Source organism: Salvelinus alpinus, chromosome 20, assembly GCF_045679555.1.
Source record: "Salvelinus alpinus chromosome 20, SLU_Salpinus.1, whole genome shotgun sequence".
NCBI classification, from domain to species: Eukaryota; Metazoa; Chordata; class Actinopteri; order Salmoniformes; family Salmonidae; genus Salvelinus; species Salvelinus alpinus.
In genome coordinates, this window is record NC_092105.1 from 46,868,877 (window position 1) to 46,896,759 (window position 27,883).

The following is a 27,883-nucleotide window of genomic DNA, read 5'->3' on the forward strand; positions in this document are numbered from 1 at the left end:
CGCCATCAGCTCCTGCCAGCCTGAGAGGCTGTCTTGGTAGCGTATCTGTTTTTTTGCGGACGGTCACAAAACTGCAGAGCTATGCTGTGAGGGCAGGTCTGACACCCAGTTAGATTAGGCGTTCAATGTTTATGGTGTAGTCAATTTTGTCAACGGTGATGAGGGTGGTTATGGTGGATGGGATGTCTGATCGCTTGTATAAACAGTCCAGGAGGCTAATAAGTGTGTGGGTTTTCTTTTTTAAGATGAGAAATCTGGTTTGACTAAAATGTCTGTTTTGCATGACAGATGGCTTCCTGAACTTTGTTCCTGTAGAATCTGGAAAGAGTTGAATTCTTTCCACGCCATATTCATTTTGACAAGGAGTCATCATGTTCCTGATATCAGCTGTCATCCAGTGTCAATATTATTATAATAATACACAAACCATAATGTAAAATATGCTTATTGTCACCAAAAACGGTATTAATTCACTTAATCGTCTCTCCCTCCCATCCAAAGATACTTTCCCCTTTTGTCTGTGTCACATCTTCTCCCCAGACCCTCACCGAACTCAACTCAACTGTGTGGGCATGTGCCTGGTCATGAATGACGTCATTACTGGGTTAAAGAGACGCACCCTTTTATAAAAGAAGAGATTGCTACTTCTATGCAAATGTTCTTGATCAGTAGAATAAAACAATTCCCAAATGGAAGGGAAACCGATTGTCATCTGTAGCCCCAGGAAAACAGCGAATGCATGCACAGATTCCTATCGAATATGCATTCACCTGTATTGTGAATAGGCTTAGGCTATATCTTGATTTACCCAGTTTATGAATAGAGATTTACCATTCAAATACATGATTACCATTATGTTGATATGTAGTTAGATTGGTAAAAACCAAGTCAAAGGAATCGCATAATTGTATAATTGATTCATTAATGCATACATGGCTGTCTCAGATTTTTTTTTTACATCAAATGTGAAATGTAATGTTTGATTAAAAAAAAACGCCCAACGATTGAGTTTATCTGTCTGGATCAACCCACTGGGGATAGACGTCAATTGGTTCAATGTAATTTCATTGAAATGATGTGGAAACGATGGTGATTCAACCAGTGTGTGTCCAGTGTGAAACGATGTTGATTCAACCAGTGTGTGTCCAGTGTGAAACGATGTTGATTCAACCAGTGTGTCCAGTGTGTCCAGTGTGTGTCCAGTGTGAAACGATGTTGATTCAACCAGTGTGTCCAGTGTGTCCAGTGTGTGTCCAGTGTGAAACGATGTTGATTCAACCAGTGTGTGCCACGCGGGAAGTGTCATTCTGTGACTTAGCTAATACGCCTTTTTTTGCCGTGGCATATATGGGATCATTTTGGTATAGAGTATCGTGAGTACTAAACGTTCGGTTATAGAAGTCAAAATTCCATGTGGTAAATTTGTTAATAGAAAAATAAGAGAGTTCCAAACCTCTCTGCCAATAACTGCACATGTTCAGTGTTTCCCTCCCCACCCAAACAACTCCCAGAAAATCATAGCAAAATTCTTGCTTGAGAAATTGCTCTTTGTTAAGAAGCTATTTTTGTTTCTTTTTGATCATTTTAATTTACAACAATCCCTGTAAGGTACTTAATTGTTACCCAGAAAGGATTTGATAATGAGATAAAAAATGGCTGCATTGGACCTTTCCTCTACGCCCCATGGCAAAATGTGTAGAATTACAGGAAATTCACTTTAATACTTACATTTTCTCTCCACCATCAAGAGGGAGCCACTGAAATGTTTTGCCTGCGAGGTCGGGGGACCTCCTAACCAAATCTTGATTAGGGCCCCCAAAAGGTGGCATGTTTTTATGAGCTTGGGTCCCAGGAAAACACTGAATTTCTCATTTGCATCCCAGGCTGAAAAGGTTTAAGGACCCCTGCCCTATGTGAAGGCTTCATTAGGGGTGAGACCAATGCTAGAAGGTTAACCATCTGCTCATTTTTTATTCACTGGAAATTGTGTTACTTATTCATGTCTATTGAACTTATTTCAAGGTTTTCAAATGGTTGAGGGAGGTCACTTGACAGCTGAATGTAACAGGGCTGCAGGATAGACAATCAAATTGTTCACACAGGCCCTTTAAAGAAGATTTTGAAAGGGAAAATCACCCAACCAATCCTTCACTCCAAACAATTGTTACTTTACACATGTTATTACACTGAACAAAAAACATAAACGCAAAAGGTCCCATGTTTCATGAGATGAAATAAAATATCCCCGAAATGTTCACATTTTCTCTCAAATTGTGGCCACAAATTTGCTTACATCCTGTTAGTGAGCATTTCTCCTTTGCCAAGATATTCCATCCACCTGACAGGTGTGGCATGTCAAGAAGCTGATTAAACAGCATGATCATTACACAGGTGCACCTTGTGATGGGGACAATCAAAAGCCACTTCAACATGTGCAGTTTTGTCACACGACACAATGTCACAGATGTCTCAAGTTTTGAGTGAGTGTGCAATTGGCATGCTGATTGCAGGAATGTCTACCAGAGAATTTAATGTAGAATTTCTCTAAAATAAACCTTGTTTTAGAGAATTTGGCAGTATGTCCAACTGGCCTCACAACTGCAGACCACGTGTAACAACGCAAGCCCAGGACCTCCACAGCCGGCTTCTTCACCTGTTGGATCACCTGAGACCAGCCACCCAGAAAGCTGATGAAACTGTGGGTTTGCACAACGGAATAATTTCTTCACAAACTGTCAGAAACTGTCTCAGGGAAGCTCACCTGCGTACTCATTGTCCTCACCAGGGTCTTGACCTGACTGCAGTTCGGTGTCGTAACCGACTTCAGTAGGCAAATGCTCACTTTCGATGGCCACTGGCACACTGGAGAAGTGTGCTCTTCATGGATGAATCCCGGTTTCAATTGCATAGGGCAGATGGCAGACCGCGTGTATGGCGTTGTGTGGGCGAGTGGTTTGCTGATGTCAACATTGTGAACAGAGGGCCCCATGGTGGCAGTGGTGTTATGGTATGGGCAGGCATAAGCTATGGACAACGAACACAATTGCATTCTATTTTAGTTTGAATGCACAGAGATACCGTGATGAGATCCTGAGGCCCATTGTCGTGCCATTCATCCGCAGCCATCACCTAATGTTTCAGCATGATAATGCACGACCCCATGTCGCAAGGATCTGTACACAATTCCTGGTAGGTGAAAATGTCCCCGTTCTTCCATGGCCTGCATACTCACCAGACATGTCACCCATTGAGCATGTTTGGGACATGGGGCTGTGCATTATCCAGCAACTTTGCACAGCCATTGAAGAGGAGTGGGACAACATTACACAGGCCACAATAAACAGCCTGAGCAACTCTATGCGAAGGAGATGTGTCGTGTTGCAAGAGGCAAATGGTGGTCACACTAGATACTGACTGGCTTTCTGATCCACATCCCTACCTTTTTTGTAAGATATCTGTGACCAACAGATGCATATCTGTATTCCCAGTCATGTGAAATCCATAGATTAGGGCCTAATGAATTGAATTCAATTGACGGATTTCCTTATGAACTGTAACTCAGTAGAATCTTTGAAATTGTTGCATGTTGCGTTTATTTTTTTGTTCAGTGTAGTTAAGGATGGTTATCCTTTGTTTGACTAAATGCGTTTTGACATGCTAATTTTACAGATGGCTTTGGCAGACCTATTTAACAAGTAAATGATTCAAATATCCAAAGGTTTTACCATAGGTCAGCATATTGTCCTTAAATGTTCAAATTGCTCAAATATACCGAGTGACATTTAGACCTCCACTCACTTGGAAGTTGCTTCTAGTTGCCATTAAATTCGACAAGTTGCATTATTGCTTCGACTCACGCAGAGTTGAAACACTTCATTTTAGCATGCTTGGCTGTCACTTTGATACTATCTAAATAATCCTTAATGAGAGAAAGACCGAACACACTGTGCTTCAGTATTTCTCTGTGAAGTCAAACGCATAAAAGGAAACGGTAACTCTGAGTGAGGGGTTGTCACGTACAGTGAAACAGTGTTTGCTCTCAACCTTGCTCTTTCAACTGCGATTCCATCCCTTTCACTTCGGGTCATAGGTTACAAAGACATGACAGAAAAGAGGTCAGGGGGCTAGGAAGGAAATCTGCTAGCATTACCAGTGCTTGAGCAATTCAAAGGTTGAACGATTTTAATGTATTCAGGACCAGGTTTGAAGCATAGAATTGAATTTGTAATTAGAATACTCATTTCATAGGATCTCTATGGTTTGAAGATCACTGCATTGGGGTTAAAGCAGAGGGTAAAATGGTCCTTGACTGATGGAGAGTGCACTTGTGTAGATCTGGATAGGATTTTAGAGTGGAGTTACTATCATAAAACACCTCCCCAATTCTTACAAATCTACATGAAGTTGCTATGGGTAGAAGCAAGGGGTTAATTTTCGATGTGACCCATCTATCAAGTACAACACAAATAGTTTTCTTAATTCCCTTACCGATAAAGTGATCTTCACTGGGGCTCTTCAAAGCAACTCTGTGGTCATTATCAGTCCTGAGGTTCATCCTCTGTGTCTTTGTCTGTTTGTGGAAGCAGGAAGAAAACATAATTATACATGTACAGAATAGGGGACTAAAAAGTGGATATGTGAATTGTAACGCAACAGATGAGTTGTCTGTACTTGTGATTACATGTTTTATATTTAATTTGTGGTGGCAATCTATCATCATGGTTTGACTCTATGATTATAAAGTGGTATGAATATATTCCTTAAAAGGCATAAAGAGTCCCCAGTCCTCTATGTTAAGACATGATTTCAGTTCTTTGTAAAGCACAATCTCACAAAAGTTTCTGAAACAGCAAGAAGACCATTTAGCCAGTTGACAACTTGCCAGATTTGACTTATTTTCACCCCTGGTAATGTAATTGAACAGAGTAGGTCTTAAGTTTGGTGGGAAAATCTCTGATAGGCCTATAACAAACTCTAATTAAATTGCCATTTTAGCTGTCAAGACTATCTGATAATTTATCCATGCAACAGGTAAATAATATGTATCTGAATCACATCAGGACAATGATGGACTTTCACTGAAAATACTTCAAACCAATGTTCATTCTAATGATCACTCTATTATCAAGACTGCTTGTGAATGTTTGTACAAATCGAAATGGTCCATAGATTTTCCTCAGTATCTACACTGAACAGAAATATAAACACAACATGCAACAATTTCAAAGATTTTACTGAGTTCCAATCAATTGAAATAAATTCATTAGGCCCCAATCTATTTTGCCTCATGCAGTGCGACATATCTCCTTCACATAGAGTTGATCAGGCTGTCGATTGTGGCCTATGGAATGTTGTTCCAGTGTTCTTCAATTGCTGTATATTGGCTGGAACACTCTTTCGTACACGTTGATCCAGAGCATCCCAAACATGCTTAATGGGTGACATGTCTGGTGAGTATGCAGGCCATGGAAGAACTGGGACATTTTCAGCTTGAGGAATTGTGTACAGATCCTTGCGACATGGGGCCGTGCATTATCATGCTGAAACATGATATGCCACACCTCTCAAGTGGATGGATTATCTTGGCAAAGGAGAAATACTCACTAATAGGGATGCAAACAAATTTGTTAACAAAAGGTGAGAGAAATTATATTTTTGTGGGTATGGAACATTTCAGGATTCTTTTATTTTTACATGAACAACACTTTACGTGTTTCTATTTCTTCTTAAGTGTATATTAAATATCTCCAGTATCTCATCCATGTTTGTGATCATGTGTGAATGTGTTGGAGTGATCCATACCACAGGAGTTCAAATCAAATCAAATGTTATTTGTCACATGCGCTGAATACAACAGGTATACATCCACCTTACCATGAAATGCTTACTTACAAGCCCTTAAAAATGTTATTTGTCACATGCGCTGAATACAACAGGTATACATACACCTTACCATGAAATGCTTACTTACAAGCCTTTAACCAACAGTGCAGTTTTAAGAAAAATAAGAGTTAAGAAAAATATTTACTAAATAATTAAATAAAAATAACGAGGCAATATACAGGGGGTACCGGTACCGAGTCAATGTGTGGGTGTACAGGTTAGTCGAGGTTATTGAGGTAATATGTACATGTAGGTAGGGGTAAAGTGACTATGCATATACATGTATAATAAACAGCGAGTAGCAGCAGTGTAAAAAAAGGGGGTGATGGGTCAATGCAAATAGTCAGGACAGCCATTTGATTAGCTAATCAGCAGTCTTATGGCGTGGGGGTAGAAGCTGTTAAGAAGACTTTTGGACCTAGACTTGGCACTCCGGTACTGTTTGCAGTGCGTTATCAGAGAGAACAGTGTATGACTAGGGTGGCTGGAGTCTTTGGCAATTTTTATGGCCTTCATCTGACAAAGCATGGTATATAGGTCTTGGATGGCAGGAAGCTTGGCCCCAGTGATGTACTGGGCAGTATGCATTACCCTCTGTAGTGTCTTAAGGTCAGAGGCTGAGCAGTTGCCATACCAGGCGGTGATGCAACCAGTCGGGATGCTCTCGATGGTGCAGCTGTAGAACCTTTTGAGGATCTGAGGACCCATGTCAAATCTTTTCAGTCTCCTGAGGGGGAATAGGTGTTTTCGTGCACTCTTCCTTACTGTCTTGGTGTGTTTGTTGGTGATGTGGACACCAAGGAACTTGAAGCTCTCAAACTGCTCCACTACAGCCCCGTCAATGAGAATGGGGGCGTGCTCGGCCCTCCTTTTCCTGTAGTCCACGATCATCTCCTTTGTCTTGATCACGTTGAGGGAGACGTTGTTGTCCTGGCACCACCCTGTCAGGTCTCTGACCTCCTCCCTATAGGCTGTCTCATCCTTGTCGGTGATCAAACCTACCACCATTGTGTTGTTGGCAAACTTAATGATGGTGTTGGAGTCATGCTTGGCCATGCAATCATGGGTGAACAGGGAGTAGAGGAGGGGACTAAGCACACACCCCTAAGGGACCCCCGTGTTGAGGATCAGCTTGTGTCAGTTGGCAGCTCGCGGCTGGGCTTCCCTTTGTAGTCCGTAACAGTTTGCAAGCCCTGCCACATCCGACGAGCGTCGTTTGATGGTTCATCTGAGGGCATAGCAGGATTTCTTATAAGCGTCCAGGTTAGAGTCCCGCTCCTTAAAAGCGGCAGCTCTACCCTTTAGCTCAGTGCGGATTTTGCCTGTAAACCATGGCTTCTGGTTGAGGTATGTACGTATGGTCACTGTGGGGACAATGTCATAGACTTATTGATGAAGCCGGTGACTGATGTGGTATACTCCTCAATGCCATCGGATGAGCCCCGGAACATATTCCAATCTGTTCCAGCAAATCAGTCCTGTAGCTTAGCATCTGTGTCATCTGACCACTTCCGTATTGAGCGAGTCACTGGTACTTCTTGCTTTAGTTTTTGCTTGTAAGCAGGAATCAGGAGGATATAATTATGGTCACATTTGCCAAATGGAGGGCGAGGGAGAGCTTTGTGTGTGGAGTAAAGGTGGTCTAGTTGCACATGTAACATCCTGGTAGAAATGAGGTAAAACAGATTTACATTTCCCTGCATTAAAGTCACCGGCCATTAGGAGCGTCGCCTTTGGATGAGCATTTTCTTGTTTACTTATGGCTTTACACAGCTCGTTGAGTGCGGTCTTAGTGCCAGCATCAGTTTGTGATGGTATATAAACAGCCACAAAAATTATAGGTGAAAACTCTCTTGGTAAATAGTGTGGTCTACACCTTATCATGAGATACTCTACCTCAGGCGAGCAAAACCTTGAGACTTCCTTAATATTTGATTTTGCGCACCAGCTGTTATTGACAAATAGACACAGACAGCCACCCCTTGTCTTACCGGAGGCAGCTGTTCTATCTTGCCGATGCGCGGAAAAACCAGCCAACTGTATATTATCCATGTTGTCGTTCAGCCACGACTCGGTGAAACATAAGATATTACAGTTTTTAATGTCCCGTTGGTAAGATAGTCTTGAACGGAGCTCATCCAGTTTATTCTCCAATGATTGCACGTTGGCCAATCGGACGGATGGTAGAGGCGGGTTACCCATTTGCCGACAAATTCTCACAAGGCACCTGGACCTGCGTCCCCTCTATCACCGTCTTTTCTTCAATGCGAATGACGGGATTTTGGCCTGGTCCAGTGTCTGGAGTAAATCCTTCGCGTCCGACTCATTAAAGAAAAATCTTCGTCCAGTTCGAGGTGAGCAATCGCTGTTCTGATATCCAGAAGCCCTTTTCAGTCATCAGAGACGGTGGCAGAAACATTATGTACCAAATAAGTTACAAACAATGCGAAAAAACACACAAAATAGCACGATTGGTTAGGAGCCCGTAAAACAGCAGCCATCTCCTCCGGCGCCATTCTTATTTAATTTGGTAGACAGCTGGCACCTTAATTTGGGAGGACGGGCTCCTGGTAATGGCTGGAGCAGAATAGGTGGAATGGTTTCAAAAACATCAAACACGTCATTCCAGCGATTATTATGAGCCGTCCTCCCCTCAGCGACCTACACTGATCCATACTAAACATATGAAGGGTTTGTTCCGGTTATCTATGTTTCTTTGGCGTTTATTTATTTGTAAGTCTTTGTTACAATTTTCTCTCTCTATTCACCTTCTCTCCATTCTTGTCTTTCTTGTCTCTCACCCTAACTCCATATCCATCTGATCTGCCACATGTATTCCTGGGTCCTTTATATTCTTCTCATATTTTCCTTTCTTTCTTTCTGTCACCCACCCCTTTTCCCTTTGTATTAATCTCACATCTCTGTTTTTCCAATAGATGGGACCTTGCGAGGTCAGTTTTGATCATACAGTATTTCTTTCTTAACTTCCTTCCTGTACAGATTATGCTATTATACAGAAATACTTCCTTTCGGAAAGTGTGTCTTCTAGTGCTAGGGAAGAGGTAGTAACACAAGTCTTCCAAAAAAACTGACAGGTTGAAATTAACTGGCACAGTTAAATGTATAATTCACTTATCGGACTTGAGGTCCATGCAAAGGGGTGTTGACACAAATTGTCATAAACAGAAATATTGTTTTCTATAATTGGCCTTTCAGAGACATTATGCATGCATACCCCATAATTTAATCATTAGACATGAAATGGACACATTGTAGAGTTATGGTCAATACATTTTCTAGTCAATTCAGGAATTGAATTGAACATAGAATTTGTATGGGAAAATGCCTATAAGGTTAATTCTAATTTCTCAATTCTAATTTCAAATTCAATTTAATCCCTGTGTTGACTGAAATCGACATAAAATGGAACCTAAACCGATAACACAGTCCTTCTCCTTATGTTGTGTATAATTGAATGTACCTTTGTGTCCCCACAGATGTCGGTTTGTCCTTGTATGTTGCTGTTACCTGGGGCTCCCAGGGAGGCCATCGAAAGGCAGACGAGCAATGTATCTTGGGAGTCTCTTTTCCCAACCGAGCTGAAAGAAAACAGGTTTTCACGCAACCACTATAATCTGCGAGTCTTTCATACTGACTCAACATGCCCAGGGGTGTTTCAGATAATAAATGATACTGTGAAGCCACTGCCTACCTTGCTGTGCTATATGGGTCTGAAAGATGTCTGAACTGGTCTCTGGACTTAGTGGAGTGATACATGTTTCTAACAGCTTAGGTTATCTGGGGCAGTAAATCACCTCATGGAAAGATATGAAGAGATCTGTTTGATGTTTCAGTCAAGTTGGGATTGTTCAGTGTACATGAGGTATGACTCAAAACTATAGAACTCAGTAGTTTTAAGCAGAGATACTGATGTTGGATTTAATTGATTTCAATCATTACTGAAGACAATATCAAACATCTCCTTTAAGTGAAAAGTAACAGTAGATTTCGGCCTTTATGGTAAAGATGACCAATGCATTACATTAAAGCAAGGTTATTTTTGTAATGAATAAGAAGTTACATTGTCTTGAAGCCTCTCATAAACATTATTTTCCCAGCAGTAAAACGGTGAACATGACTTCTCAGCTACCCCACCTAAACATTATAAAAGCCTTACCCATCCATTTGATGACCTTCACTTTTCCTCCCCTCCTTCTTTTTGTCGAACTTTGCCTGCTTCCCACCCAAGAGAGATCCAAGCTTAGGTTCCTTCTTCTCCTCCTTTCCCTTTGGAGAATCTCCTTTTTTACCAATCGGAGCAGGGAGCTTGCTCTTGCGGAATCCAAACCAGTTTGACAGTGAACCGGATTTCTGCTTAGTTTCAGTTGTCTTCTCCTTCTGCTGAGATTTCTGCAAATTCTCCTCGATTCCCATCATGACCTTCTCCTCAATGGTGGAGATGTTTGACTGTCTCTCTGGTTCCCCATGGATACGTTCATAGAAGGTGCTAGGGGACTGTTTCTCGGTCTGGAGATGTGAAAATGAGTTTACTCTCTGGTGTTTGAGACCAAATCGATCACTGGAGGCCTCCAGATGCAGAGGTATTGGCAAGCCTTCCTCAATCATGACATTGTTGATGTGGGATTTGTTCCTTGGACAATTGTAGCTATTGGAGCAACTCATACTACCCCGGAATACATCACCAAGAGAATTCAAAGAGCTTCCTGAGTTAGTTTTGATGTGACTACGGACATTTCCGGACCTGCTGATGTTCGGTCTGTCCATATAGCGTGCGCCGAAGCTTTGACTGCGAGCCTTCGCTCCATTCATGCCCATAACCGGGTGGAGAGGAGGTCGGGTCGAGACTGAAACCGAGCGCTTAAATAGCCAGCTCTCTTCATCAAATCTCCAGTCCAAAGTTACACCATTCTCTGCCACTGGAGGTGGGAGTGCAGCCTCCTCTAGTGAGCTACAGTGGGTCTCAAGCTTTCTCCTGGCTTTGGCCTTGGCTACAGCTGCATTGACACAGTGCATCATTGGACGTCTGTAGGTGTCCTGGTTGAAGGTGTCAAAAGTCTGCACACCCTTTGTAGCAGTGATAACTGCAAAGTTGTTGCCCAGGTTTGGGGTTGTCTCATTGGTTATGGAGCCAACAGGAAGGGATGCATTTACTGCCCTGGTCACAGAATGTTGAGAGATACTAACTATGTCATGGCAAAGTAGAGACGCTGAGGCCTGAGGTAAGGGCTCTGTACTTTGTGGCTCACCATTGCCTTGCTGGGACACAGGTAAGCTGTCCTGATTTGGCACCACAAAGGGAACACTATTTTCCTGATGGGAGGCTTGTGCCACAGTCCTGTTCATTGAGGATTGGGAAGAGTCTGTTTCCTTGGATTCTTGAAGAGTGGTCGAAGTTGGTAAAGGATGGTAGACTTTGGCAGGGACCCATTTTGGTGACTTTTTCACATCAACACCCATTTTGGGAGCCATATGACGAGTGTCTTGCATTTTGTTGGGGGCTAGAGGTTGCTTTTGTAAAACAGCTGAATGATGACTTGACGGAGGTTTGGTGCTACGGGCAGTTGCCTTCACGGTGCTAGAGGTTTGGAGCATAACCACAGGCTTATGCGCCTGAGGTAAGGAGCCATAACCAGGTCGAATCAGTAGGGAGGTGGTCCGACCTGGTGGGAGTGGAGGTGAAGGGGACCTGATATCATTCCGAGAGGAATCCGAGTGCTGGTCTTGCTGCCTCTGTTTAAGTGGAGAGCAAGCTGAATTGTTGGAGTTGGAGCCTTTTACCCCACAGTCGTTTCTTGATGGAAGTTTGGAGACTGGTTGGGATACTTTAGATGTGCTCTTGGGACAATCATTCAGCACAGGTGGCTCAAATACTTTGACCAGTTTCTGAGGGGAGTAAGAAGGGGAGCCATGTACTGTATTCTCAAGGGGCCCTGAAGTTCTTACCCCACTAGCAGTCTCACCTTTCTCAGCCATTTGTACTGATGCCTTAGCTGGACCTGGTGCCTTGCTGAGGTTAATCTTTGTGCGAGGGCCACTGGGCCCAGGAGGGTTCGAGCGGTTCTTGGCCCTTTGATTGACTTTGATAAGTTTCTGACGTAGGGGCTGGTGTAGCTTGGCCTGGTCTGGACCTCCATCCGCACTCTTGCTTCGGAGGATAAAGGCCTTCCTTGCTGAGTCGCAGGCCTTAGGCTTTGTTTTCCTCTGTCGGGACTCGGAAATGGTGTAGTCCTTGGTATCAACTCCACCCTGGCTGTTCAGCTCTCTGTACTGCTTCGTATCCATGGAAGCACTGCGTTGTCTGGCCTCACTAACCCAACTCAGAGCTCTGGCTGCTGCATACTGAATGGGTGGGCTCACTTCCCTAGCCCGTGCCTCTAGATGTTTGACCGTAACTTTGTTTTGTGGTTGTTTAACGCTCTCTGGCCTCAAATTGTAACTATGTCTTGTAACTAGCCTGTCTTTTTCTATCCAGTTTTTATTTTGAAGTCCACTCATAATGGTAGGGCTCTCCGTTGGGCTGAGTCCAGGCTTCAGTGTAGGACCCTCGAGCAAGAAGAGATCTCTGATAGGTGAGAAGGAGTTGCTGGGACTTACGAGTCTTACAGGCTCCTCTTGGGAGTTGTAGACCGTAGAGCTCTTTCCCCCTTGTGCCGTTCCCAATTCAGACGCAGGCTCTCCTTCCAGATGGAGAGTCTCTTTAATGGGTTGGACGCAGGACTCCCTGGCTGGTGATTGAGGCAATTCATCATCTGCATCGTCTGAGTCAGAGATTAAGGCTCTGACTCCTGCTCCTGGCTTAAAATAATGTCCCTTTGCCAATGGCAATTTAGGCACTACCCCCTGGGGCCCACCCTTAACCCCTAAAGAGTATATGCCCTCGTTGGAGGTAATGCAGTCCTTGAAATGTGACGTGGAGGCGAGTGAAGATGTCTCCTTGGGAGTTGGGCTGCGCATTTGGAGCCTCTTCAGGCCTTTCAGAATGTGTCCCTCCTTCCAATTTAGATCGGGCTGCTCCGCTGGGACAGACTGATTGCTGGACACTGACCCTGCGCTCATCCTCTTCTCCCGGCTTATCACAGACTGTGACAAAAGAGAAAGACATTTTAGTTTTCAACAACAACAAAAAATAAAGACATTGGAATGTCTTGATGAAGGTTGAGGATCCATCCTACATAGTAATTTATGAATGCAATCTGACCAGCTTGGAGGAGCGACGTCCTTCTGCCCAAGTATGTGAACCACTGGAGTACTCAGTAGAGGCGCTGGATAATGAGGCCTCGCTGCCACTGCAGCTACTGCGTGGACAGGTTAGACTAAGCAGGCTGGGCCACCTCCCTGCAGGAACACTTGCCTTCCCATTCTGCTGGACTTCCTGGAAAATAAGGAGTGTGTTCAGAAATTAAGTTCAAACTTTATTGTCCCCGCACGGAAATTCAAAAGACAGACACATGGAAGTGAAGTATCAGCAGAGAGAAGTGACTTGAATGAAAATAAAGGTTTATTTTGATACGATTTTGGTAGAAAGCCCATCTTCAGAGCAATTAAAAACATTTTCCAAATAGGTTAAGCAGTTCACGATTAACAAAAAAATTAACTACTGAATATATCACTGTCCCTTTCCATCCAACGGCTAATTAAGGAAAGGTATGCCATTCTCCACTCCACTTGTCACAGAAATCTCACTCTGCAATGCAGGCATTCACTCGTCTTCTCTGTGCATGCAGACAATCTTTGTTTTGTCTTGATTATGTATTGTTGATCAACAGTCAGAAACTAAGGCTGAGATTCAATCCAATGTGCATTACAGCACAGGGCACTATAAAATACTTTTAGAGCTAATTTCCCATTTAGCTGACATTTGCAGAGTTTTTGATGAATGTAATCTATGTGGACATCAGCGAAAATGCTGTTGAAAGACGCATTGACAACTCTATAGTGCCCTCTGCTATAACGCACATTGGATTGTATCCCAGTTACTGAACGCTTTACAATCTGTGGTCTCAGTGCCAAGACTTAGATGTACAATTCACTGAGCCTGTAGACCCTTGGGTTTTTGGAATTCTATCATATCTCAAAAGTTAATGCATAATAAATGACAAATGTCAGATGAGTAATACTGTTGTTTAGCGTGAGTCTACAGGATGGACAGTGATCGATAATCACACAGTGGTCTATGACTCAGCCTCACTCCTCCTCTCTTAACTTCTCTCTCTGGTTGGAACCATGGGACGTCGTTTCCCAAAGGGAAAATGCTTTATCTAACTTTCAATCACATAGCCTGTGAGCAAAGAGAATGTGTCTGTTCCCAGAATGGTAGGTCTACTTGGCCAACCCTCAGCCACACTTGATGGATGAGGCCAAGAAGATCACCAAGGACCTCAGACACCAGCAAAGCACCACCACACCATCACACCTCCTCCTCCATGCTTTACGGTGGCAAATACACATGCGGAGATCATCTGTTCACCCACACACCGCATCTCACAAAGACACGGCATTGGAACCAAAAGCCAATTTGGACTCCAGACCAAAGGACAAATTTCCACCGGTCTAATTTCCATTGCTCGTGTTTCTTGGCCCAAGCAAGTATCTTCTTCTTATTGGTGTACTTCAGTAGTGGTTTCTTTGCAGCAATTCGACCATGAATGCCTGATTGACACAGTTTCCTCTGAACAGTTGATGTTGAGATGTGTCTGTTACTTGAACTCTGTGAAGCATTTATTTGGGATGCAATTTCTGAGGCTGGTAAACTCTAATGAACTTATCCTCTGCAGCAGAGGTAACTCTGGGTCTTCCATTCCTGTAGCGGTCCTCATGAGAGCCAGTTTCATCATAGCGCTTGATGGTTTTTGCGACTGCAAAGTTCTTGAAATGTTCCGTATTGACTGACCTTCATGTCTTAAAGTAATGATGGACTGTTGTTTCTCTTTGCTTATTTGAGCTGTTCTTGCCGTAATATGGACTTGGTCTTTTACCTAATAGGGCTATCTTCTGTATACCCCCCTACCTTGTTACAACACAACTGATTGGCTCAAATGCATTAAGAAGGAAAGAAATTCCACAAATGATATTTTAACAAGGCACACCTGTAATTTAAATACATTCCAGGTGACTACCTCATGAAGCTGGTTGAGAGAATGCCAAGAGTGTGCAAAGCTGTCATCAAGGTCAAAAGGTGGCTTTTTTAAGATTTTTGATTTAACGCTTTTTTTGGTAACTACATGATTCCATATGTGTTATTTCATAGTTTTGATGTATTCACTATTATTCTACAATGTGGAAAATAGTAAAAAATAAAGAAAAACCCTTGAATGAGCTGGTGTTCTAAAACGTTTGACTGGTAGTGTACACACACACTCACACACAGCCAATGCTGCAGTCCCATGTATATAGAGACATTAAACACTGGACTATTTCTTTCATAATGTTTTTCACACTGTGTATTCATTTAGTGTATTCTTCACATAGCTCATTCTAATACTACTATCTACTACTGTACATCACATTTTGTTATACTGTTTATTGACACTGAATTCTCGACATAGCTCACTGGTGTACATATCATTCTTAATATATATTTTTGGTGTATATACGCATAGATTGCATTTGGATTACTGATAAAGTGTTAATTTGGTTGACTGTAAATAAGTCAGCATTTCACTGTAAGGTCTACTACACCTGTTGTATTCGGCGCATGTGACGCATAACATTTGATTTGATTTGAACTGGGTTAGTTCCTGATTTCTTGTTTCTATTTTTTGTTGTATTTGTTTGACATTTTTGCTGCACTGTTAGGAGCTAGTAACGCAAGAATTTCACTATGACATCTGCTAAACTGTGTAAGAGACCAATAAACGTTGATTTAAACTTGAAGGAAAATACCACTCAAGAACTATATTTTGGCATTTACTTCATTATTCCACTGTTGATACAGTCCCAAAATGTTTTGCATGTCAGCAAGCAAGTTTTCAAGATATAGAACTTTCAAATGCATCATACTGAGACACTTTCTGTATTTTGAAAGTTCTATATCTTGAAAACTTGATTGCTGACATGCAAAACATTTTGGGACTGTATCAACAGTGGAAGGTGTGCTGTGACCCCTTTTTAAATAGCATTGATCCCTAACAGGGCTGCCATTGCCAGCATTCGCTCAAAGTCATTAGTGTCATCTGTTAGCAATAATTAATGTGAATAGAAAATAATTGCATCAGGGAGCTGGGGACTGGGCCGATTTAGTCCATTCATTGATATTCACCTAGTATTTGGTGATCTGCTCTATACTTTATTTCACAAGCGCTGCGGGAGAATGCCAAACAAAAGCACGTTCAAGCGGATTAATCTGCAAGCTAATTACCGCTGGCAACTCCAAGAGTTTCTCATAGATTTGACATCACTGATACAGTAAAACAAAAACATTCCATGTACAGCAGCGATTACGGGTCAAGGGCGACTTCGGTTCCAGTGCTGGGAGAATTTTCCCTGCTTTCATATCTGAATGACTTTAAGAGAATTTGAAAGCTAGGGGATACTGTACAATAACTAAAATGTGCTTGTTTTCTGCTATTAAGATTAATTTTGAATGTGAAAATAAAAGCTGGGTATAACCAATGTCACCTTGATTGCATCAACACGCTTATATAATATTGACCTTTATCACAGAACAAAAATTCAGACAAAATTCAAAGAAAGGCCTTTGAATGTGCTGAGAACACAGATATGATATGTATACAGTCAGTACTTGTCAACATGAAGACAGAAAATAGGATGTCACATATCTCAGGATATAGAACGAGTCCACATCTGGCCGTAAGGAAATGTCCATATATGATATTCGAAAGTAATCAAATGAAATCAAATCAAATGTTATTAGTCACATGCGCCGAATACAACAGGCGTAGTAGACCTTACAGTGAAATGCTTACTTACGAGCCCCTAACCAACAATGCAGTTCAAAAAAATAAATACGAATAAGAATAAGAAATAAAAGTAACAAGTAATTAAAGAGCAGTAGTGAAATAACAATAGCGAGACTATGTACAGGGGGGTACCGGTACAGAGACAATGTGCGGGTGCACCGGTTAAACGATGTAATTGAGGTAATATGTACATGTAGGTAGACTTATTAAAGTGACTATGCATAGCTGATAACAACAGAGAGTAACTGTGGTGTAAAAGACGGGGGGTGGGGGGTTAATGCAAATAGTCTGCCGTAGCCATTTGATTAGATGTTCAGGAGTCTTATGGCTTGGGGGGTAGAAGCTGTTCAGAAGCCTCTTGGATCTAGACTTGGCGCTACGGGAACCGCTTGACGTAAGGTAGCAGAGAGAACAATCCCAATATCACATATGTCTAAAAGACACACACAGATTCAGAATTTGTTGGGATGAGATGCATCTCCACAAATCTCCAAATATGCATTAGAAATTGAATGAAAAGGTCATGTAAAGATAAAGCCTTTTCACCCCCCCCCCCCTCTTTTCTTCCTCATCTCTCCTCTCCCCTCTCGGGTTGCTGAGCACCATGGCTTGCAGTCCATCCAGCAATTAGTCTGTACTGCTGTTCACTTTCATTTTCACACTAGACAGAGACATGGGGAAAGCAGCGCAACAGACCAAGCTTGGCCTGGGCCCATGGAGCGTTACGTAACCCTGAGGGAAAGAATCTCCTGTGTGCCTCTATGTGACTACCGCTCTACAGTTACTACTACGTGTGGCGTACACCTGGTTCATTGATAGAAATAAAGTACCACTAGCTAAGACGGTTTTCGGAAACTCACCCCAGGTCAGTGTGAGGACGTGGTATTCATTTCAAAGACTTTCACTTTCCTTTGTGTTGTTAATATCGAATGTTTCTGGGCCTTATTACTTGGTTAGTAACATTGCCATGATGGAACTATTCATGTTTGTGTGGCTGTCCGGGCATTGGTTAAATCTATAATATGTGCATGTCTGCTTTGGCTATTTGGGGAATTTCCAGTTATGGTGATACCCCCAACACATCAAACTGCTAAACAATACCACAATACCACAAATGTCTATTATCTATCCTGTTGCCTCGTCACTTTAACCCTACCTATATGTACATACTGTAGCTACCTCAATTACATCGTACCGCTGCACATCGGCTCGGTACTGGTACTCCCTGTATATAGCCATGTCATTTGTACTCGTCATTTTACTCGTCATTTACTGTGTATTTATTCATTGTGTCACTATTTACATATTGTCAAACCCTGGCCTTTGTTTTCTGTAATAGTTTGGTTAGGTCAGGGTGTGACAGGGGGGATGTTTGTGTGTTTTTGTCTCGTCTTGGGTGGTTGTATGGTATAGGGGGTTTAGGTAGAGTAGATGGGTTTGTGTTTGAGTGTAGGTGTCTAGGTATGTCTATGGTTGCCTGAATGGTTCTCAATCAGAGACAGCTGTCATTCATTGTCTCTGATTGGGAGCCATATTTAAGGCAGCCATAGGCAGTAGGCTTTTGTGGGTAGTTGTCTATGTCTATGTTGCATGTTAGCACTTAGTCTTTTATAGCTTCACGTTCGTCTGTTTGTTGTTTTCGTTCGTTTTCGTCTTCCAATAAAAGAAGATGTATTTTTCACACGCTGCGCCTTGGTCCACTCATTGTCTTCAAGACGATCGTGACACATATATATACAGTACCAGTCAAAAGTTTGGTTTCACCTACTCATTCCAGGGTTTTTTCTTTATTTGTATTATTTTCTACATTGTAGAATAATAGTGAATACATTAAAACTATGAAATAACACATGTGGAATCATGTAGTAACTAAAAAAGGATTAAACAAATCAAAATATATTTGAGATTCTTCAAAGTAGCCATCCTTTGCCTTGATGTCAGCTTTGCACACTCTTGGCATTCTCTCAACCAGGTTCACCTGGAATGCAGTCTTGAAGGAGTTCCCACATATGCTGAGCACTTCTTGGCTCCTTTTCCTTCACTCTGCAGTCCAACTCATCCAAAACCATCGGGTGATTGTGAAGGCCAGGTCATCTGAGTCAGCACTCAATCACTCTCCTTAAATATCCCTGGAGCTGTGTTGGGTCATAGTCCTGTTGAAAAACAAATGATAGTCCCACTAAACGCAAACCAGATGGCGTATCACTGCAGTATGCTGTGGTAGCCATGCTGGTTAAGTGTGCCTTGAATTCGAAATAAATCACAGACAATGTCACCAGCAAAGCACCCCCACACCATCACACCTCTTCCTCCTTGCTTCACGGTGGGAACCACACTTGCCGAGATCATCCGTTCACCTACTCCGCGTCTCACAAAGACACGTCGGTTGGAACCAAAATCTCAAATTTGGACTCATCAGACCAAAGGACAGATTTCCACCAATCTAATGTCCATTGCTCGTGTTTCTTGGCCCAAGCAAGTATCTTCTTCTTATTGGTGTCCTTCAGTAGTGGTTTCTTTGCCGCATTTCGACCATGAAGGCCTGATTCATGCAGTCTCCTCTGAACAGTTGATGTTGAGATGTGAAGCCTTTATTTGGGATGCAATTTCTGAGGCTGGTAACTCTAAACTTATCCTCTGCACAGAGGTAACTCTGCGTCTTCCTTTCCTGTGGCATTTCTCATGAGAGCCAGTTTCATCATAGCGCTTGATGGTTTTTGCAACTGCACTTGAAGAAACTTTCAAAGTTCTTGAAATGTTCCGTATTGACTGACCTTCATATCTTAAAGAAATGATAGACTGTCGTTTCTCTTTGCTTATTTGAGCTGTTTTTACTATAATATGGACTTGGTCTTTTACCAAATAGGGCTATCTTCTTTATAACACCCCTATCTTGTCACAACACAACTGATTGGCTCAAACGCATTAAGAAGGAAAGAAATTCCACAAATTATCTTTAAACAAGGCACACCTGTAATTTAAATGCATTCCAGGTGTCTACCTCATGAAGCTGGTTGAGAGAATGCCAAGATTGTGCAAAGCTGTCATCAAAGCAAAGAGTGGCTACTTTGAAGAATCTCAAATATAAAATATATTTTGATTTGTTTAACACTTTTTTTGTTACTACATGATTCTGTATGTGTTATTTCACAGTTTTGATGTCTTCACTATTATTCTACAATGTATAAAATAGTAAAAATAAAGAAAGTAGGTGTGTCCATACTTTTGACTGGTACTCTATACATAAACATCCTCTCACTGTCAACTGCGTATATTTTCAGCAAACATAACACAACATAACAAGATTCAAGATTCCACAACTGAGACATACACTGAACAAGTTCCACAGACATGTGACTTACAGAAATGGAATAATGTGTCCCTGAACAAAGGGGGGGAGGGGGTCAATATCAAAAGTAACAGTCAGTATCTGGTATGGCTACCAGCTGCATTAAGTACTGCAGTGAATTTCCTCCTCATGGACTGCACCAGATTTGCCAGTTCTTGCTGTGAGATGTTACCCCACTCTTCCACCAAGGTACCTGCAAGTTCTCTGACATTTCTGGGGGGAATGGCCCTAGCCCTCACCCTCCGATCCTACTCAATGGCATTGAGATCCGGGCTCTTCACTGGCCATGGCAGAACACTGATATTCCTGTCTTGCAGGAAATCATGCACAGAATGAGCAGTATGGCTGGTGGCAATGTCATGCTGGAGGGTCATGTCAGGATGAGCCTGCAGGAAGGGTACCACATGAGGGAGGAGGATGTCTTCCCTGTAACGCACAGCGTTGAGATTGCCTCCAATGACAACAAGCTCAGTCCGATGATGCTGTGACACACCGCCCCAGACCATGATGGACCCTCCACCTCCAAATCGATCCCTCTCCAGAATACAGGCCTCAGTGTAACGCTCATTCCTTCGACGATAAACGCGAATCCGACCATCACCCCTGCTGAGACAAAACCGCGACTCATCAGTGAAGAGCACTTCTTGCGAGTCCTGTCTGGTCCAGCGACGGTGGGTTTGTGCCCATAGGCAACATTGTTGCCGGTGATGTCTGGTGAGGACCTGCCTTACAACAAGCCTACAAGCCCTCAGTCCAGCACCTCTCAGCCTATTGCGGATAGTTTGAGAACTGATGGCGAGATTGTGCATTCCTGGTGTAACTCGGGCAGTTGTTGTAGCCATCCTGTACCTGTCCCGCATGTGTCATGTTTGGATGTACCGATCCTGTGCAGGTGATGTTACACATGGTCTGCAACTGCGAGGACGATCAGCTGTCCGTCCTGTCTCCCTGTAGCTCTGTCTTAGGCGTCTCACAGTACGGACATTGCAATTTACCGCCCTGGCCACACCTGCAGTCCTCATGATTCTTTGCAGCATGCCTAAGGCACGTTCACGCAGATGAGCAGGGACCCTGGGCATCTTTCTTTTTGTGTTTTTCAGAGTCAGTAGAAAGGCCTCTTTTGTGTCCTAAGTTTTCATAACTGTGACCCTAATTGTCTACCGTCTGTAAGCTGTTAGTGTCTTAACGACCGTACCACAGGTGCATGTTCATGAATTATTTATGGTTCATTGAACAAGCATGGGAAACAGTGTTTAAACCCTTTACAATGAAGATCTGTGAAGATCTCTCTATATATATATATATATTATCTTTAACTCTGCATTGTTGAAAAATCTGTTATTTACGAAGCATGAGACAATTGATTTGATTTAATTGACTAAAGCCATGGATCTTTGTCTTGGTAATCACAAGATGAATTGTTTTTCTAAGAGCATATACCGATGGCATTAGAAAGACATGACCCATGGCCTTAGAACTGTTTCTGCATGAGCAAAAGCACAAGCATGAGCCTCTGCATGAGCAAAAACTTCTACAGGAGCAACCATTACCATCTTACATGCTACATCTAATATGTCTCGGATATAGAGCACGCTTGATGTCTTATATTGAACTGAAAACAGCTCATACTTTGACAATTATTTTCTCTTCTAAATCACAAGGTACCGAATTTGAACCTATTTCATTCACAGTTGCTACCTCTTTCCTTTCTTTGTTTATCTGCTTTCTTCATCTACCTCTTTTGCTCACTCTTGTTCTATCTCTGGATCTCTGTCTGTTTCTATATGTACGTACGGAATCAGCTTGAGGCTCGAGCTAAGCCAATGTCACCAATGGGTAGAGTGACTCACTCAACACTGTCGGCCAACGTTTGGAAGGGACAGGTGACACACCGAGCTCTCCCAGTGAAAGTCCTTTCAGAACACATCAAACTGACCCTGAAGCTCTGAACGGGAAAAAACGTGTACACACATCACATATCACACGATTCAGGAATCATGATCAAATAAACAGGAAATTGTTTATTCGGTCGGGAACTGTCCAATGTCATGTGGACAGAGTAAATGTGATATTGTTATTGGAATCTAAATTGAACATGATCAAAAATGTACTGGAATCCATACTGAAATCCAATGGCAGATGAACACATGTGATCCACAATTTACATCATCACATCAGAAACAATGCAAATTCCCTCAATGAATAATCCTTATTTACAAAGTGCCCAGATCACAAGTTAGAATTCTGCCTAAAAGCATGAAGTCATTGCCTAAATCATTTCTATATTGTAAGGTGGTCTAGTACACCCACAGCATACTGGATAACGGTGTGTGCTGAACCAATAAATCAAGTGAGAGCATTCTCCACATTACATGCTCCTGTGAGCCATTACTAATTCATTCCAATGCTAGGGGCATCATAATGTCTTATCACAGAAACTCAAGATGCCCAGGAGGCCAGCAGTAGATTGAACTGCTTGGGAGCCTGAAATCTCGCTGCAGGTCACACTCTCTTCTTTTCATTTGACAGACAAATGTTATACGCAAATGTTATCTGCATAACTATGAGTTTGTATGTAGTACGGTCCGTTGATCTGGGCTCTCTTTTTGTATTGCATTTCTATATTTTGAGTAAAGTACGTTTATTTACTCATATCTGCTGTCCTGTGCCTGACTCCTCTACACCAGCTACACACAGACCACATTAGATTAGCAACAACAACGAGACAGCCTACAGGGAGGAGATAGGCACTCTGACGGCGTGGTGCCAGGTAAAAAAAACTTTTCCTCAACGTTAGCAAAACAAAGGAGCTGATTGTGGAGTTCAGGAGGTACCAGGCTGGACATGCCCCCATCCCCTTCCCCATCCCTGGTCAATAACTTCACATTCCTTGGCGTACACATCTCAAAGAAGCTGAAATGGTCTAACCACACTGACACAGTGGTGAAGAATGCACGACAGCGACTCTTCAACCTCAGGATGCTGAAGAAATTTGCCCTGTCTCCGTGGGCCTTCACTGTGTTCTACAGGAGCACCATCGAGAGCATACTGTCGGGCTGAATCACAGCCTGGTACGGCAACTCCACTGCCGCAGACCGCAAGGCGCTTCAGAGGGTTCTACGTGCTGCCAAATGCACCATTGGGTGCACGCTGCCTGCTCTACAGGACACCTACAACACCAGGTGTCGCAGGAAGGCCAAGAGCATCATCTGGGACTCGTAGCCATGCCCTGTTGTCCCCGCTTCAATCACTCAGACGTGGGCAGTACAGGAGCATCATGGCAAAAACTGGAAGACCGACCAATAGTTTCTACCCTTAGACCAACAGGCTGCTAAATAGCTACATGCTCCCCCCCTCCCCTCTGCTACTCCCCCTATGGACATTTTCATGATTTTATTTCACTTAGTCCTGCATGTTGGAGCTTGGCGCCTAAGATTTTCACTGTACCCTGCAATCACACCTGCAACCCTGTACATGTGACTACTAAACACTCCAAATCTGAATCTGAATCAGGACTACCATCTGTCCCAACCTCCTAAAAAAAATTTTTTTAGGGTTTCATCAGAAACTGAAAAAAGTAAAACCAAGGGTTCCTTGGGAAATTATCGAACACCTGGCAGCCGGTTTTGATTCAGTTGGAACTCCAGGAGTCTTTTTCTTCTGAAAACACAAACTCTAACACAAAAGGGCACTGATATCCTAACAATCCTAACTATAACACACGCCACATGATACATAGCCGTGGGAAGTAGGGGTGCTGGGGGTGCGGCATATGGCAGCACCCCCTGCTGTTTTTCCATTGCATTATTGATTTAATTTATAATGGGATTGGGAGATTAAATAAAAAAAATAAAAAAAATATTATTCAAATTGTAGACTACAACCAATAATTGACAATGCATTACCGCAAGGTTGAAAGTTTCCTGTTCATTCTTTCCTGTAGGCTAGCAGTTAGCATTTACAAGATCAAAATCAAGATGTCTCAGAAAATGATTTCGGATTTCTTCAATCGTGGTACTAGCCAACCAAAAAAAACTGCCATCATAGCAGCTCCAACTGATGAACACCACGGGCCTGCTGCATCTAGCACCTGCAGCAGTCCACCAGTTACTCTGTGCCCAGTCCCTACTGATGTGACTGGCACCGAAACCCTATCCTCCAAGGAGCAAGATGCTGACTCCACTGGCTGCAACAGCTCCACGTTAGCCCAGCCCCAGGCGGAGGAGCATTCTAGGCCTACTGCACCCACAGATAGCATTCTTTCAAACTGGCGCAAAGCAGCCGAGAAGTTTAGGGAACATGAAAAGTCACCTCTACACACAAAGTCCCTTAAAAAATTTGCTGTTCTAGGTACCACCCCAATCAGTGCCTTGTTTTCAGATTTGGCTAATTTAGATCGATTTGATTTCTCGTCCGCTAGGGAGTGCATTTTAGAGGCGACACAACTCGTTGATAATAAAATGCACTTACAGTCTACCAAAGGAATGGGTTCTCAGGAGAGACAACTGGATGTCGGACACAATACAGAATGAGCTCATTCAACAACTGGCTCGCCCAGTACAGAGGGAGATTGTGTTGCACATATTAGTGTCTGCTGATGGCGCAACTGACATGAGCACCATGGAACAACTCAATTCAAATTGTATTTCATTCTCAGCAGTCTCCAGTATGTCGGCCCGAACCTGGAGTCACACTGAGTTTTGGGGGGTTTTCATCTCGCCTGTTTGCACCGCGGGAAGTAATCTCCACTTCACACACGACATGCTGAAGGATGACAAGAGTGTCAAGGGGGAAACAAGAAACAACTTCAGCATATTGTGTTGTGAAGCACTGTTCGGTCCATGTGAGACAGTGGCCAGGACCCTACAGAGCACCAAGGTGAGTGCACTTGGCGCCCTCAAATGTGCCAATGTGCTGAGGGAACGGGTCAGGGCACTGAGAGATGACCGTGTCGTGGAAGAGATGAAAGCAAAGGTTTGCATTCAAAAACAGCGTAATTAAATGAATGACACACATAGACCACACAAGGTTAAAACACATGCAAGACATACATAATAAAGTACTAATATGACATGGAACATCGATAAAACAAAGCCAATAAAATAAGTACTTCAGCGAGCAGGCCTTTCTAATCGACCTGGCCCGGGTATCCTGGAAGGATATTGACCTCATCCCGTCAGTAGAGGATGCCTGGTTGCTCTTTAAAAGTGCTTTCCTCAACATCTTAAATAAGCATGCCCCATTCAAAAATAAATGTAGAACCAGGAACAGATATAGCCCTTGGTTCACCCCAGACTTGACTGCCCTTGACCAGCACAAAAACATCCTGTGGCGTTCTGCATTAGCATCGAATAGCCACCGCGATATGCAACTTTTCAGGGAATTCAGGAACAAATAAACTCAGTCAGTTAGGAAAGCTAAGGCTAGCTTTTTCAAACAAAAATTTGCATCCTGTAGCACTAATTCCAAAATGTTTTGGGACACTGTAAAGTCCATGGAGAATAAGAGCACCTCCTCCCAGCTGCCCACTGCACTGAGGAAAGGAAACACTGTCACCACTGATAAATCTACGATAATCGATCATCTCAACAAGCATTTTTCTACGGCTGGCCATGCTTTCCACCTGGCTAACCCTACCCTGGCCAACATCTCAGATCCCCCTGCAGCAACTTGCCCCCCCCCCAACCCCACCCCCGTTTCTCCTTCACCCAAATCCAGACAGCTGATGTTCTGAAAGAGCTGCAAAATCTGTATCCCTACATATCAGCAGGGCTAGACAATCTAGACCCTCTCTTTCTAAATTGTTGCAACCCCTATTACCAGCCCATTCAACCTCTCTTTTGTATCGTCTGAGATCCCCAAAGATTGGAAAGCTGCCGGGGTCATCCCACTCTTCAAAGGGGGAGACACTAAACCCAAACTGTTATAGACCCATATCTATCCTGCCCTGCTTTTCTAAAATCTTCGAAAGCCAAGATAACTAACAGATCATGTACCATTTCGAACAGATCATGTACCTTCTCCTCTATGCAATCTGGTTTCCGAGCTGGTCATGGGTGCACTTCAGCCACGCTCAAGGCCCTAAACGATATCAAAACTGCCATCGATAAAAGACAGTACTGTGCAGCCGTCTTCAACGACCTGGCCAAGGCTTGACTCTGTCAATCACCGCATTCTTATCGGCAGACTCAATAGCCTTGGTTCCTCAAATGACTGCCTCGTCTGGTTCACCAACTACTTCTCAGATAGAGTTCAGTGTGTCGAATCGGAGGGCCTGTTGTCCGGACCTCTGGCAGTCTCTATGGGGGTGCCACAGGGTTCAATTCTCGGGCCGACTCTTTTCTCTGTATATGTCAATGATGTCGCTCTTGCTGCTTGTGATTCTCTGATCCACCTCTACGCAGACGACACCATTCTGCATACATCGGGCCGTTCTTTGGACACTGTGCTAAAAAACCTCCAAATGAGCTTCAATGCCGTACAACACTCCTTCCGTGGCCTCCAACTACTTTTAAATGCTAGTAAAACTAAGTGCATGCTTTTCAACCGATCGCTGCCTGCACCTGCCCGCCCGTCCAGCATCACAACTCTTGACGGCTCTGACTTGGAATATGTGGACAACTACAAATACCTAGGTGTCTGGTTAGACTGTAAACTCTCCTTCCAGACTCACATTAAGCATCTCCAATCCAAATTTAAATCCAGAATCGTCTTCCTATTTCACAACAAAGCCTCCTTCACTCATGCTGCCAAACATACCCTCGTAAAACTGACTATCCAACCGATCCTTGACTTCGGCGATGTCATTTACAAAATAGCCTCCAACACCCTAATCAGCAAACTGTTTTGTCACCAAAGCCCCATATACTATCCACCACTGCGACCTGTATTGTCTCGTTGGCTGGCCCTCACTACATATTCGTCGCCAAACCCCCAAAAGTCTTTGCTAGGTAAAGCCCCGCATTATCTCAGCTCACTGGTCACCATAGCAACACCCACCTGTAGCACGCGCTCCAGCAGGTATATTTCACTGGTCATTCCCAAAGCCAACACTCCCTTTGGCCGCCTTTCCTTCCAGTTCTCTGCTGCCAATGACTGGAACAAATTGCAAAAATCACTGAAGCTGGAGTCTTATATATCCCTCTCTAACTTTAAGCATCAGCTGTCAGAGCAGCTTACCGATCCCTGTACCTGTACACAGCCAATCTGTAAATAGCACACCCAACTACCTCATCCCCATATTGTTACTTATCCTCTTGCTCTTTTGCACCCCAGTATCTCAACTTGCTCTGCAAATTCTCTGCAAATCTATCACTCCAGTGTTAATGCTAATGTCACGATCGTCGTAACTTTGAAGAGAGGACCAAGGCGCAGCGTGATATGAATACATCTTCTTTAATGAAGACAAACACTTACAAACGAACAAAAACAACAAACGATCGTGAAGCTAATCAAACTACGTGCACACATGCAACATAGACATAGACAATTACCCACAAAATCCTACTGCCTATGGCTGCCTTAAATATGGCTCCCAATCAGAGACAATGAATGACAGCTGTCTCTGATTGAGAACCATTCAGGCAACCATAGACTTACCTAGACACCTACACTCAACACAAACCCATACACTCTACCAAAACCCCCTATACCATACAACCACCCCAGACGAGACAACTATACACAAACTGTCACACCCTGACCGAACCAA

At 43.1% G+C, this 27,883-nt stretch overlaps 1 protein-coding gene across 1 annotated transcript in view; it reads right to left on the reverse strand.

The window, feature by feature from the left end:
• Nucleotides 1-27,883, reverse strand: part of LOC139547010 (nck-associated protein 5-like) — an 88,957-nt gene that overhangs the window by 22,449 nt on the left and 38,625 nt on the right. The window contains exons 7-10 of the mRNA XM_071356042.1: nucleotides 13,103-13,276; nucleotides 10,061-12,984; nucleotides 9,365-9,482; nucleotides 4,489-4,570 (exon numbers count right to left, since the gene is read on the reverse strand). Coding sequence (XP_071212143.1) covers nucleotides 4,489-4,570; nucleotides 9,365-9,482; nucleotides 10,061-12,984; nucleotides 13,103-13,276 — 3,298 coding nt within the window. The remainder of the gene's footprint in view (nucleotides 1-4,488; nucleotides 4,571-9,364; nucleotides 9,483-10,060; nucleotides 12,985-13,102; nucleotides 13,277-27,883) is intronic.